This window comes from Mchenga conophoros, linkage group LG1 (genome assembly GCF_057382185.1).
Source record: "Mchenga conophoros isolate Kocher_MC1m ecotype Shallow Benthic linkage group LG1, M_conophoros_male_GT1.1, whole genome shotgun sequence".
Lineage (NCBI taxonomy): Eukaryota > Metazoa > Chordata > Actinopteri > Cichliformes > Cichlidae > Mchenga > Mchenga conophoros.
In genome coordinates, this window is record NC_140526.1 from 11,758,753 (window position 1) to 11,772,535 (window position 13,783).

The 13,783-nt window shown below is 38.2% G+C and overlaps 2 protein-coding genes across 4 annotated transcripts in view; one reads left to right on the forward strand and one right to left on the reverse strand.

Moving 5' to 3' along the window:
- Nucleotides 1–632: 632 nt before the first annotated feature.
- On the reverse strand, nucleotides 633–6,845 carry ubl7b (ubiquitin-like 7b (bone marrow stromal cell-derived)). 3 transcript variants are annotated; one of them, XM_085260376.1, is made up of 11 exons: nucleotides 6,780–6,845; nucleotides 6,178–6,379; nucleotides 5,902–6,021; nucleotides 5,723–5,808; nucleotides 2,670–2,754; nucleotides 2,524–2,581; nucleotides 2,303–2,436; nucleotides 2,083–2,132; nucleotides 1,795–1,971; nucleotides 1,506–1,619; nucleotides 633–1,332 (listed from the first exon to the last, which is right to left on the reverse strand). In XM_085260376.1, the coding sequence occupies exons 2-11, from the start codon at nucleotides 6,350–6,352 to the stop codon at nucleotides 1,192–1,194; spliced, it is 1,140 nt and encodes a 379-aa protein (XP_085116502.1). In that variant the 5' UTR covers nucleotides 6,353–6,379; nucleotides 6,780–6,845; the 3' UTR covers nucleotides 633–1,191. The 3 variants fall into 3 exon arrangements, with proteins under 3 accessions (XP_085116502.1, XP_085116661.1, XP_085116579.1); XM_085260535.1 differs by lacking the exon at nucleotides 6,780–6,845 and adding an exon at nucleotides 6,578–6,769; XM_085260453.1 differs by lacking the exon at nucleotides 6,780–6,845 and adding an exon at nucleotides 6,567–6,769.
- A 3,689-nt stretch (nucleotides 6,846–10,534) lies between these two features.
- The window catches only part of cd276 (CD276 molecule), a 76,338-nt gene continuing 73,089 nt past the window's right edge, over nucleotides 10,535–13,783 (forward strand). The window contains exon 1 of the mRNA XM_085260648.1: nucleotides 10,535–10,757. The gene's annotated coding sequence lies outside the window, so the exon portion shown is untranslated. The remainder of the gene's footprint in view (nucleotides 10,758–13,783) is intronic.

The following is a 13,783-nucleotide window of genomic DNA, read 5'->3' on the forward strand; positions in this document are numbered from 1 at the left end:
TGAAAGGCCAATCCACTGATTGAGCTGTCACATTCACAGATGCCGTAATAAAACTAAGCAGGGCAATTACTGTAGATGGAGAACGGTAGGTAGCAGAAGAAGAGGGGGTGGAAGGGTGTATGTGTGTGCGTGTTTAGGGGGGGGGGGGGGGGGGGGGTTAACAATATGTCCTCCCCTTGAATACCCCAACGGGAGACAACAAAACAAAGCAAATGTATCCGTCTGTAATAATGCTGGGGGGGAAAGGGGGCTTAACTAATGTAACAATTCTCCAACAAGCACAGGAATATCAGAGAATGCTAATAAAGCTTTCACCTTATCTGTGCAACTTTTTCTTTTATGCTGATGTCTGTCTAGGCGCATTGTGCTCCTTTGAAGGAAATGAAGGCACACAACTTCAAACACAAACCATTTACCAAGAAATGTTCAGCAAAAAACTGATCAAACCCAAGACTTTAAATTAATAGGGGGGGTAAAGGGCAGCAAGTGTGCTAAGATGATAATCAGGCAACTCTCCACAGTACTAAACTACTGCATTGCCATCTAGTGTACACAAAGGGGAATTGCATATGCAGGCAGGATAATGTAAATACAGAATAAGTGTTACGTGCATTAAATGGAACTTCTGGAGCTGAAATAAAAGAAGATTTTATTTAACACATTTATATGAAACAACAACTTGAAAACTGATCTTTTATAGAGGTGTGGGAAATGTTAAAAATCTACAATGGGCCATATGCCTGTGCATACCTTCAAGTCATTAGGCAGAAAAGAAACCAAATAAAAAATTTTTAATTTTAGTCATTACAAAATTAAATCAACATTTAAACCTGACGAGTCAATTAATTCTATTAATGATGGTATATATGGTAGTAAAGAAAATATAGCCAATACCTTTTTAAATGAACTTTGAGTTGTATTCTTTAAGGTTTTAATACTGCAAACAAACTATAAATCTGGCATGGACAATGCTTGAATGGTAATTATGAACAAGTTTATTAGAAGATTTGTCTCATCAATAAGAAACAAAATGGCCTGTGGAGATGAGCTGAATTGCTTCTGTTCTTTATTGGGAAACGTTAAGAAATCCTTACACTGTCACTCATAATTTGCTCTATTGTTTCTGGGCAGCAGGGTGACCAGCTTTTTTAAGCTCTCTTATCTATAAAAGGCTGTCCGTGGGGTACGGGCTCAGAGTCCTTGGCCTCCGGCAAATATGAGCTCGAGGGCAGCCTGGATGTCACCATCTGTGGCCTGTAGCGCCCTCAGCATCAGCTCCTCATCCTGAATCCCCATATCTCTGAGCTGCTGCATCTGGGACTGCCAGCGGCCCTAGCAAAACAAAAACATGTTCAAGGCCTAATCTTTTATCCACACATAGCCCTGTCTAAACAAGCTTGCAGCTGCACTACATACCTAAGCCAATACCCATTGAGGAAAATGGCAGTTATATTATTATTTTCTCCATAAACTGAACACATGTGGGATTTATTCAGTTAGTTCACCTGCAGAGCAGACATGTTGGTGGCTTGCAGAGCTTGCTGTAGTGCTTGGCTGAAAAGATCGTTACTGACTGGTGTCCCTGCTGGCATGGGGGCTATGCCACTGGAGGGGTCCGACTTAATCAAAGACAGGATGAGAAATAAAAGCAAGCAATGAGTGTTAGGAATAATGCTTTTGTAATTTTTTTTAATGTGTAACATTATAATCTTAAGTAAATTTTGCATAAATGTACTATTTTAAAGATTTAAGCATGTTTTTGAATATCTATCGCAAAATGGAAATAACCCTCACTTGGCTTGCCGTTGTCGGAGTGACAGCGCTGCTATCAGGAGTGCTAGCAAGGGCCAGTGCAGTTGCCAGCTCACTCTGTGTAATAGGTCTCGGTCCTGTTGCTCCACTATGGCTCAGGGACACTGGACGCATTCCTGCAGAGACTCCGCCTCTGTTAGAGGGGCCTGCTGGGCTACTCTGTCACACATATTTAGGCACACCAAGTGACGTTATGGCTATTAACAACATTAAACATCACACGGCATCAGTGTTTCTATACATGATCTTTGCAGTTTTGTATTGACTTACAGACTGGAATTCATCCTCATCATCTGACATGCCCTCAAACATGAAGCCTCCTGCCAAAAAACACAAAAAGCTTTGTCTGATTAATAACCTGGACATTCACTTAAAAGAAACACGCACAATATTATTAAAAGGAAGAAACAGCACAATGAATTTTAGATGATTTTGCAGTTGGAACTACTTTATCGATATGCTCCTCCTTCAGTTCAGTTATATTGCTTACCCGGCATATCGCTGTATGAACTGGCTGATACATTGCGAGAAGAGCTGGCACTGGACTGAGCGGGCATACTGCCTGCCACAGAATGCAGGACCAGGATGATGGCATTGACAAGGGCCGGATGTGAACTGATTAACCTATGAGAGACAGACAACCATCCACCGCACTGTACATGAATATTATGCGTCATAACAGAGCTGAAATCAGAGGAAAGCCATACTCACCCATCCAACATGTTGGGGTCTGTAAACTGTACAAAGAGATCTTTATCCTGGAGAACTCCTGAGTGTGGATTTAAGGAAATTGTTACTATTTGCATGGTACAACAAAACCCGCTTAAAGATGTTCATAAAACTCAGAATGACCTTACCTAGAGCAACTGGGTCTGACCTGAGTCCAGGTGTGGCTACAATAATCTGATCCAGAGACTCTTTGTTTGTCAGCATTTTATAGACCTATGAGAGGGGAAAAGACAATAAATATAGTAGCAGAAGAAGAAGTGGTGATGTAGCAGCAGTTACAGTAACAGCTGTGGTATTTACTAGTGTTTTCTTACGATAACATATGAAACTTCTGCCTCTCTGTTAGGGTTAGCTTTGTTTCTTTGATCGCAAACTCCTCAGAGACCATCAAGAGTTTAAGTAACCAAACTTGGCACAAGGGTGCATCTTAGGACCCTCGAGTTTATAATCGATATCAGAGATGATAAGATCATCCTGTTGCCTAACAACCAACTAGCAAACTAAAATGACTAAATTGTAGTATTATTCATGATATATTATGTCATCAAGTGTCTTGGCAGCCACCAAGCAATGAGCTAAAAAAAACCTGTTTTTAGCCACATGAAAGCATCTTATTGTTTTATTTTCATGCCAGTAACATCTCATTTATAGCCTCAAAAGTTGAATTATACATGTCTAGCAACCAGTTAGCAATTGGCTAAAATTACCCATTTTTAGCATATAATACTACTACTACTACTACTACAACAATAATAATAATAATAATAATAACAATAATAATAATAATAATAATAATAATGGATTGCATTTATATGGCGCTTTTCAAGGCACCCAAAGCGCTTTACAATTCCACTATTCATTCACTCTCAAATTCACACACTGGTGGAGGCAGACTGACAGAAGCGAGGCTGCCATATCGCACCATCGGCCCCTCTGGCCAACACCAGTAGGGTAGGGTAAAGTGTCTTGCCCAAGGACACAACAACCAGGACAGAGAGCCCGGGGATCGAACCGGCAACCTTCCAGTTATAGATGAGCTTGTTGGGAACAACATCTATTAAATCTACTGTAGATGTTATAGGTTAACATCTATTAACCTGATTTTTTTTTTTGTTTCACTTTTCTCGTGGCAATGCAGTCTATCAGTATGCCAAAAAGTACAAACAGGCCAAGCAATACTGTAGCATGGGCAAGTACTAGTTGTTCAAATACAGTACATTATATAGAATGTAAATGACAAGTTGAGGATGATAGCAATGATGTTTGAGGGCCATAACACAGCACCCAAAGCATGTGAACTAACAAGTACGTCTGATTATATACATCTACAGGACCTACTGTATCATCTGACCTGACTTTTATGAGCTACACTATATGGACCAAAGAACTGGGGCAAACACTTCATAACTCTTTACTCCCTGAAAGGACTGAAAGGATATCACTAAAGCACTTCTGGATGGATGCAAACTGCATTTCGTTGCCCTGTACCTGTGCATGTGCAATGACAATAAAGTTGAATTCTATTCTATTCTATTCTATTCTAAAGGTCACTATAAGTAACGGTTGAACTTGTTTTTCTGAAGTGAATGGCTTCTGCCATATGTCAGGCCTGCTTAAAGAACAAGATTACTGGGTTTGGTCTCTGCGTGTGCAGCTTGGAAAAACCCAGAAACAATTCCAATGGATGTTAAACAACATCTCTTAAAAAAAAAAAAAAAAAGATTTATTCTGGGGTGTCAGAAAACTCATCATTAAGGGTACGGGGAGTTCATCAAATGCTGTCTTTATGGGGGAAAGATTTAATAATTGAATAAGGTGCCCCTGGAGCTCCAGTGGACCAAGGGCAAGCAGCTCTTGTAATGCATATGTGGCACACTTGTTTTGTTCATATAGTGCACTATCAATAGCAGTGACTTATTTATACCAGTTTATGTAGAATCCACCTAGTCCAATCTTTTTTTAAGCCAACATGCTGTAATGTTGCTGAGATTGAATGCTGCAAAGGCTGCAACAGTTAAACTCATTTATGTTTAAAGCAGCTCCTAGTGGCCTGGGGTCTGTTTATCCATAGCTCCGACATGCAACTAGGGTGATGCAATCAGAGGTAAACACCACTGAACAAAGATGTGACATCATCCAAAGGACAGTGGAGAAGATTCCAGCATGGTCAAGGACAAACGCTTATTTGTTTACTTATTTATGTATTTATTTTAGTTTAAGGCATGACAAAAATAAAATTTAGTGCCTGTGTCAAATAACTTTATGCAAGCTGTGAAGCCACATGGCCTAAAAAAAAGAAAAGAAAAATAAAGAGCTAAGCCAATGAATTATGAATGATTTTTGTTTTTCCATTCTTACAGCTGATTCATGTTTTCACTTGATAACTATTCCCTTAACTCAACACAAAACAACATTTCTTTTCTGGAACTACACTTCTGTCTGTTCAAGGCATGTAATCACTGTAAAAATAATAATAATAATAATAATAATAATAAAAAGCACAAGAAGCAGCTGTGAAACCACCACAAAATATTTCCAGCTGAGTGGTTCATATTTAGGGCCAACTGTTTTAAGCATACTTGTCATTAATGGAAGAGTACAATGTCTTTCAAAAACACAAAATGTCAACACTTGTGTACTTTTCTCTGAAAGATGAACTACCTTGTCTAATGGCAGGGCTCTGGAAAGTAAAGAAGCTAATGATAGAAAGTAAAGAAGCTAATGATAGAAAGTAAAGAAGCTAATGATAGCTTCAGGACAAGACATGAGACTCAAAGTGACCTTCAGTGGTCCCATTCTACTGCATGCGTCAGTTGCAGGTGCTGAAATGAGTTTCTTATTCCGGTACTTTACTTCAAATAGAGTTAACACATCATGGACTAACACTGGAAAACCAATGTTAATTTTAAAAGTCATTAACTAATCTAATATACTGTGCATAACAGCATTCACGCCTTGCTGAAACAGCAGCTTGTTTACACATTTGCCTAACAAGCAAAAGATCTCTGATTCTTCTTTTCCTCAAACAAAATTTAGATATTAGCCAAAATGGTTGTTGTGGAGAGAGAGAAATCTCATAAGAAGTGAATGAAGGATCAAGTTCTTTTTAACACTCACTAAAAATTAGCTGAAATCCTAAGCAGCTCAGTTACCGTCAGTGTGTTTCCTCTCCTCTACTCACCGAGTCCCTGTAGGCCGAGCTGAGAGAATGAAGAGCAGCATGAAACACCCTGAACTCCCTTGCTGCAGTTACCCTGTTTACTGGCTCTGGAAAATACAAACACACATTCAGATTCACACGTTCAATGTCATTTACAGCTTAAACACAGTTTTAAGCTTAAATGATGCATACACACAGACCTGGACTACTCTCTGGCTCTGGCCACGTCTTTTTGAGGATGTGTAAGGTGGATCCTGGTTGAATCCCACAGGCATCCAGTGTAAGGTCATCTTTAAGTTTGCGTCCACAGTGGACCAACTCTGGTAAACACACAGAAGAGTGGTGAGATTTTCACATAGAGACATGCACAGATTTCACTGACAGCTAAAGGATGATGAACAATAAGCATGCACTTCATGCTGTATGTCAAGGTCTCATATCAACCCAAGTTTAACAGTGGAGGTTTTTGGGTGTACCTATTAGTTCAGGGTCTGGGATAGAGTCTGGGAACTGAGCTGCAACAAGCTGTTTCAGGGTGGCGACCCTGTATCCTCCAGGTGGAACATCACCTGGCATCATCTCCGGGAAGTGGAAGGTAGATTTGGGCTGATCAACCAGCTTCAAAGACAGATTCCATTCTGACGAGGCCATCTCTTCCTGTTTAATAACCCTACACACCTGCAATTAGTCCACAGAACACAAGCTTAACACAGTGGGGTAGACCACAACATATACACTGTTAGCTAACAGTATAATATTACACTTCACTCTGCTTCAGTGTGAAGATAAGGCAGGTCTTTTTGACACAAAATAAACCTCAGACCCATGATCCACAGGAGGAACTCACGACAAAATGCGCTATTACCTGACGATTACCTTTTCTACGAGGTTGTAATGAATCACGTTACCACTCGACCCGGTTAGCTGCCTAGCGTTTGCTCACGAAGCATGCCGAATTTTCTAAATTAAACTTTTCATGCCGTTTAGTTTGGGTGATTTAAAACATTTTTTTTAAATAACTGAGCCTTACAGAACTAAGAATAAAACTAAAACTCTATACGAATAACTGCACACTCACCCTTTTGTTGACACTGAATTCACTTCCTGGTTTTAGTCACGTGTCTAGGTTGCGTTTACGTCCACTGTCCAAACGAAGGAGTTTTCACTTTTCTGTGATATTCATAGATAGATATATTTTCGAATATTTGTGATGACTCTTTAATACACACACACACACACACGCACACACACACACACACACACACACACACAAATGAAAAATAAATGCTAATCCAACTTAGCTCTCGGTCAGACTGTTACATCAGTATCTCTATCCCACGTCATCTGTGGGAACACCACATAGAATGACTTTCATATCCTACCTGTCCAAGATGGAATCAGTCCAAAATTCCCCAGCCCTCAACTGATAAACCTTTTGTAAACCACTTTTTTAAAACTACCTTGATCGCTGTAGTAGGGATTCACTTAATACCAAAATGGGCTTTCATGCTCTGAAATCAGTATTCAGAGAATGGGCATCAGTTTACTGATATGGAGATTACTAATGACAGAGATTATTAATGACTTTGTGTTAACAGCTGTGGATAGATTATATTTTATATTATATTTTCTTTGTTTTCTGATGATGCTGACTTAACTATATTGGACTGACTGTCCAATAAAGTGCATGCAGTATATACTGCACTGAATGGTTAATTAGTCCACTTTTACATGCAGTATTGAAAGAAGGTTTTACACAGAAACATGTAAAACTCTGAATATTGTTTCCAGGTGTGAGGAAAGTGTTTTGAGAGCCTTGCTGAGGGAACTGGTAGTGTTACCAATTGGAATAAACAAACATGCAAATATTCTAATATAAGGAATCATTAATATGTAAATTCATCAGTCACTATCTATGTCTGTTGCATAAAGCAGATTAATAATGACATTCTTCCATATCACAAAATCAACATCAACAAAGCAAATAAAACAACATCTCACAAAACAGGGATGGGCTATGGGCTATTATCACAAAGGTAAACAATACTATGAATAATAGATTATATTAAATGAGCTAATTATTTTCTAGAAATCTTGATTTGATTGGTTAACATGTGCTACAACATTTAAAAGACTAGTCTGAATTACCAATAAACCGCTAGACAAGTGTAAGTGGCCACTTTGAATGAGCAATAAGTGCCCTTGGGTAGCTAATCAATTACTTTAGATGAGCAATTAACGAGTAAACATTTGTGAAAAACATAATTGACAGGAAATATGTCAGCCTGTTTCTCTGTAGCTGTACCTATCCATTACTAATCTGTCACTGAAGGAAAAGGAAGGGGGAAAGAAAAATTTTAACATGCTTTTTAAAGTTCATAAAATCAGGATTGTATTATAATGCAAATCAAATTTCGGGGAATAACTGGAGAAAAAAAAGTCCTACTGCTGCTAATACCATTAAATTATACACTTCTGTAATCGCCTTGTTATCACCAGTTCTGCAATCATTGATAGACTTTATCAAAAAATTATACCCTTTATACAAAAAAACAACCTTTATGTATTATCCCTTGCATTGCTTGTATTTGCTGCTAATATCCTACCAAATGACAATGTGCACAACTATCGACACATTCTCAGCTTTCTTTCACTCCAGTTTCCCTCATTGTTTAGCAGCTCTTAGGTGTCTGTGTGGGTCTGGCCTCTGTAGAAATTTCTTTCTGTCTTATTTTGCTTGTTGGTTCTAAAGTTTTGTGTTTAGGTTTGCTTACACTCCTGTCTCATTGTCTTTATTTTTTATCATCTGTGTGCTTACTCTGCTTTGTCCACTTCTCTTGGTTACCCTTATGTATATTAAAGTCTACTGTCTTCTCCTCAGCCTTTATCACCATGCATGTTTATCCTTCTAGTGTGTTTCCCACTCTTATTCTTGCATGTTTGTGGACTTTTTTCATTTCTGAATTGGATCGAAGCAACAAACAAAACATTACCTTTAGTAGCGAATGAGATCCATTCGCTACTAAAGGTGCGTTTTGTGTGTGTTTACTTTGCCTGCCTTCTCAGTCTGCATCTAGGCCCCAATTTCAAGCTTTTTGACAAATAATTTTGTTTTCTCCTGAAGGGTATACTATAAATGTATTTCAACACAACCAAGCTTTCTTTGCCGTAGCTGGCTCGACAAAATTCAAAACCCAGCTGGATATGATGGGTATCATGACAGCGGTTATCAACTTTCTCAGTTAAGCTAGGCTTTTTGCTTCAGGCTCTGTGCTTGCTCACAAGAAAAAGTGCATTTCATGGGTTGCATAACTCTTCTTTCACACAAAATGATCCTTATGAGCGCTGACTGCTCCAATAAGAGACATTAGCAGATGATGATGATAAAATTGTGATGAAAAATCAATAAAGAACATCTAAAATATAACAGTAAAATGCAATCATGTTGCAAATGAGACAAAAGATTAATACTGTATAAAATAGTTTATCTTGGGCTTTAACAATTTAACAATTTACATGAAGAGTGGTAAACATTTAATTCCAGTTTAAAAAAAAAAAAAAAAAAAAATATATATATATATATATATATATATATATATATATATATATATATATGTATATTTATCACTGAGCGCACTCTAAATACCACTATATTTTTTTCTTTTTTTTTCACATCTGCACATTAGAGCTCTGAAATGTCAAACTTTAATCAATTTAAAGATACATTTTTACCATCCCATAGCCCATAACTTTAGTTTGTCAGCAGATCAAAGTGAAATTAATTTGCCAAGCCATTAATATCACTTTGTAGCACACCCCTCTGTTATTGTGTTGTTTTGTTCTGAATGTTGTGTTTTATGAAATACAGCAATGCTGTATGTGGAAAGAAAAGTCGATGACTGCATGTGGGGAAAAAAAGTGTGCCAAATAATGCTTAATTTATGGCACCATGAGTGTGTCCATTTCCATATGTATTTGGCTATGGAGAAGGGTTTTCAATCAACCTAAAAGTGCTCCAGTGCAGTCCTCCACAATCTCAACTGCAGATTGCTGGATGTGGGTAGTGCTGTGTATAGGTCGAATGCTGACCAGAACAGGGAAAAGAAAAGGAAGAAAACAGCAGAATCCACCAAGAATGGAAGAAGCACAAAAAACCCATCAAAGATATTACAAATAATTGAACATTGTATGAATATTGCAGACAGTGGCTGCAGTGGACAGTTTCCATTATTTTTATTTCGTTTTTGTCTCTGTGGCTGGCTGATGGACCAAGAACAGCACAAGCAAGAGTATCATACTTTTGACACAACCCCTATCTGACAACAGACACTGTTTGTAGCTCTTCACAGACTGCCACAGATGTCCAGTGCACTAGCACTGCTGAACCATAATTTCCTGTTTAGGCGGCACATGGATGGTGCCAGTGTGTGGGGGGCTTTTTTCAGTGGCGTTGTTTTGAAATTGCAACCAAATTGCAAGCATCCAAAAATGATTTACAATAATTTGTGTTATCCCCGGGTGAAAACAAAAATTTGCCAAGCACAATACAATTCATTCTTTTGTTATTTGTGTGTGTTTTTATTTTATTTATTTATTAACCTATTAATTAAAAAAATGTACATTTTACCACATTAGGGCCACCATACCTTTTAGGACCATACGATCTGCACACACTTGGACTTGGAAGTACTCAGTCAAACCATGTATTTATCCTGAAATACTGTAACGTGGCAAGAAAAGTCGATGAGTTCACGGAAAAAAGGTACGACACTAAATGGTTAACTGGGGGATGGGGGTCAGCATGACATCACTGCTGGACGAAGCAGCAAGGAGTGGTTTCTGTGAAGAGCTCCCCGTCCCAAATCAATGGAACATACCCAAACACTCAGGAAAAACGCCCTCTAGTTTTATCCAGCGTCAAAACAAAGTGTTATAGCCGTGCTTTGCTCTAAGAGGAATGAACTGCTCTGGAAAATCACACCGCCAGCGCTGAACAGAGAAAAGAGTCGCCTCCGCTGGAGGGTTGGTGGTTTTCAAGTTTCTCCCTCTTGTCATGGTAAGCATTTATACATAGTGTTTGGGGGCAAAAGCACCAGCTAACCGGCATGTTTTGTTTGTATCATAGTGAAAAAGCTAACGGGAAACTTAGGTTATTTTAAAAGACGAGCAACAGCTGGGGAGAAGGGAAACTCCACGAAGTCGGACCAGGGAGGCGCTATGGCTGACTTAAACAGGCTTAGTCTGCTCTGTTCACCGGGTCTAGAGACACGTCTGGTACAGATGTTTGTAGCTTACCTTTTAAACAAGTCGTGGGCCTACTAAGCTAGACCGTGTACTCTATCAAAAATGGAGCTAAAAAGCTCATATTTATGAATTAAACGGACTGCGCCCTCGTTTGATAGAAAGTGAGCATTGCATTTAACGGTAGTTCCAAATAAAGTAACATTCATAAAGAAGCTGCTTACTACTGCAATATCTTCCTCCAGTTTCCTCATATTTTCTTTCTTTGTGTTTTTGATTGAGCTGTGGCGATGGAGGCCCGTGTTATATTACCGTTACTAGATTCAAACAAACTACATGTGGGGTAAATAGTACCCTGGTAGTACTAAAAAGTCCTACCAGACTGATAATTTGATATATCTAACCTAAAATCACACAAACAAGCTATGCAGGCTAAAGGTTTGAATATTAAGAACACATATACTTTATTTACTTTGAATACAGTTTAACACCCCTGTTATAAATTTAAATAAAGGCTAAAGTTTTTTTGTGCGAGGTCTCTTTACACTCAAATATTTCCTCCATTAACTGTTATAACTGTTAACTGCTGTTTCAGCCGCTGTTCTGCTTCAGTACAGATCTCTTATGTGATTTTTATGAGACTTGTATGTGTTTACTTTTGTAAACTAGAACCAAATCAGACAAATCAAATCTCAATATGCGGGGGATAAAAATGCTTGCACGCATAAAGTGGCAAACCAGGTTATCCTAGATTACATTGGTCACCAATCTGTACTCTAAGACAGATTGGGGCTTCATATTTCTACCATAGAAAGACAAGGCTTTCTCCTAATCTTTGCTTCTTAATGCAAAACTTGAAGGATAAGTTTTTCTCTAGAGTGAACTTCTTGGATGTCACAGCAGGATGACAGTCAGGAAAGTGAGGTTGCAATAAAATAATTTCCCCCAGGGATCAATAAAGTATTCTGATTCTGATTCTGATTCTGAAGTCGGCATATTTGCTCTTTAAAGAAAACAAGCTTAGAAGGTTGGAAGCCACAGGAATGGTACAAAGAGGATGTTGCCTGCCGTCATCCTGCAATTGTCACTTGATTGTGCAGCTGCGCTTAGCAGGCAGGTAGATCTACCCGTGGGAAGCAGGAGGATGTAGAATTTATCATTCAGGATATTTCTCTCTGAAAACTGATCACTGAAAAAAAAGCAAAGAGCTGGCTAGGGGATGAGCTTATTTAGTCTTTTTTACAGGTGCGCTACCTTCTTTTAGTTCTTGTTTTGCTTCCCCATGCCAATCCACATGCAGCATATATCAAGAATGCCATAAGATAAAAGTTTCTCTAAACTTTGCAGATTACCAAGAGCCAAATATCGATTCATACAGATGTATACCCCTGCCTCATAGCCGTCACTAAATTACATGTTGAACACTAGTATGAGACTCAAGGTGGCGCTGTAGTGAAAACTAAATTCGGCATTCAGTAGTAAAAGTCAAACTTTTATACAGCTCCTTAGCCATAAGCCCTTTTTTAAAGTTTAAGATATGCTTTTCAGTTTGATGAGCGAATTATATGTTATATTATACTTTTATTAGGTAATGCTGTAAATGATTTGACTAAAGGAATCCAGTCATTCCTAAGAGGACTCAGGTAAAATCTAGTTATGCCTCTATATAAATTTCAGGGGCTCTGTTTTTGTCTTTAAGGTTAAAAAAATGTCAGTATTGTGAGTAAGGTGAATGATGGTCCAGATGATTTGAGGAGCTTGGTAACGATGCTTTATGCCAATCAGACATTTCAGTCAGAAAGGTGAGTCAAGATTTAATATCTTGGATTCAAGAGTGTAGTAGTAAAGAAAGAGGACCACTATAACTGAGATTACTTGAAAGAATAGAGTGATGGTACAATGAGCAGGGCAAAATTGTTCATCTTAATGTTCTGTGACATCTCAAGAATCATTTCCCTTTCCCCTGACCTCAATAAGAACTTTAATAGTCCTTAACATATAGTGTCAAAATGATATAAAAGGGCAATTATGACTCAAAAGCTTACAACTAATCACTAAGAGAAATTTGAGCTTTTTTTTTGCTGTCAAGCAAGCTTTTGAACCCCTTTCTTTTTTTCATTTATATGGTCTTATAACAGTGCTGTCAATTAACTATTATAATACCATGAAAATAATTTAAATGTCAAAACCTGAATAAAAAGCTGGCAGTACTTTTTATATATTGATGTATGATGGTAATGGATAATATTCAACTGCAACTTCCTACAGTTAAGCTTTATTGTATTCTTATATAAAGTTTGTGACATGCAAGTTTAGTTAACGAAATCTTAAATTGAAAAAGGAAAGAAACAAAAGCTGGTAAGGGGTCAGCAATGTGACTCATTCAGTAAAATCTGTTTGATGGCTTCCTGATGTCTGGGCTGCACAGACTGAGTCAGACTGTGGTTTGGTGTGTTGGCAGACTACAGTTCATGCTACCATTAGGAATATATTTAGGTAAAGCTGGAAAAATGCTGGCTACAATACACATCTGCTCTTTTATTCAATGAATATTTATTCTCATTGTTGAGTCTCGCTGCTGTGAAGAATTCAGTGTCTCTAAGGTTAGAAAAATTCACATTGTGATACAGAAAGTCTGGAGTGGAGAGCAGAGCTGTTGTGGAAAATGCGATGAAACGGCACTCCGGCCCACATCCTCTCTGCTGAAGCCATAAATGGAAACTCATGGAAAAAGCTTTGGCTAAGCCATGAGGTGGAGCTACATGATGAAATGATTCATAGCACTAAAACAAAACATTTGATCCATCAGCTGTTTTCCCATTTTGAAATGTGTTTGCACAT

What these genes read in the sequence shown, in the direction of transcription:
- ubl7b (XM_085260376.1), bottom strand. Translation starts at nt 6,352, where the DNA reads ATGGCCTCGTCAGAATGGAATCTGTCTTTGAAGCTGGTTGATCAGCCC. An exon ending in CCCAGACCCTGAACTAATAG is followed by an intron (nt 6,022 to 6,177) that starts GTACACCCAAAA and finishes TGTGTTTACCAG; the next exon opens with AGTTGGTCCACTGTGGACGC. An exon ending in GTCAGACCCAGTTGCTCTAG is followed by an intron (nt 2,582 to 2,669) that starts GTAAGGTCATTC and finishes ATCCACACTCAG; the next exon opens with GAGTTCTCCAGGATAAAGAT.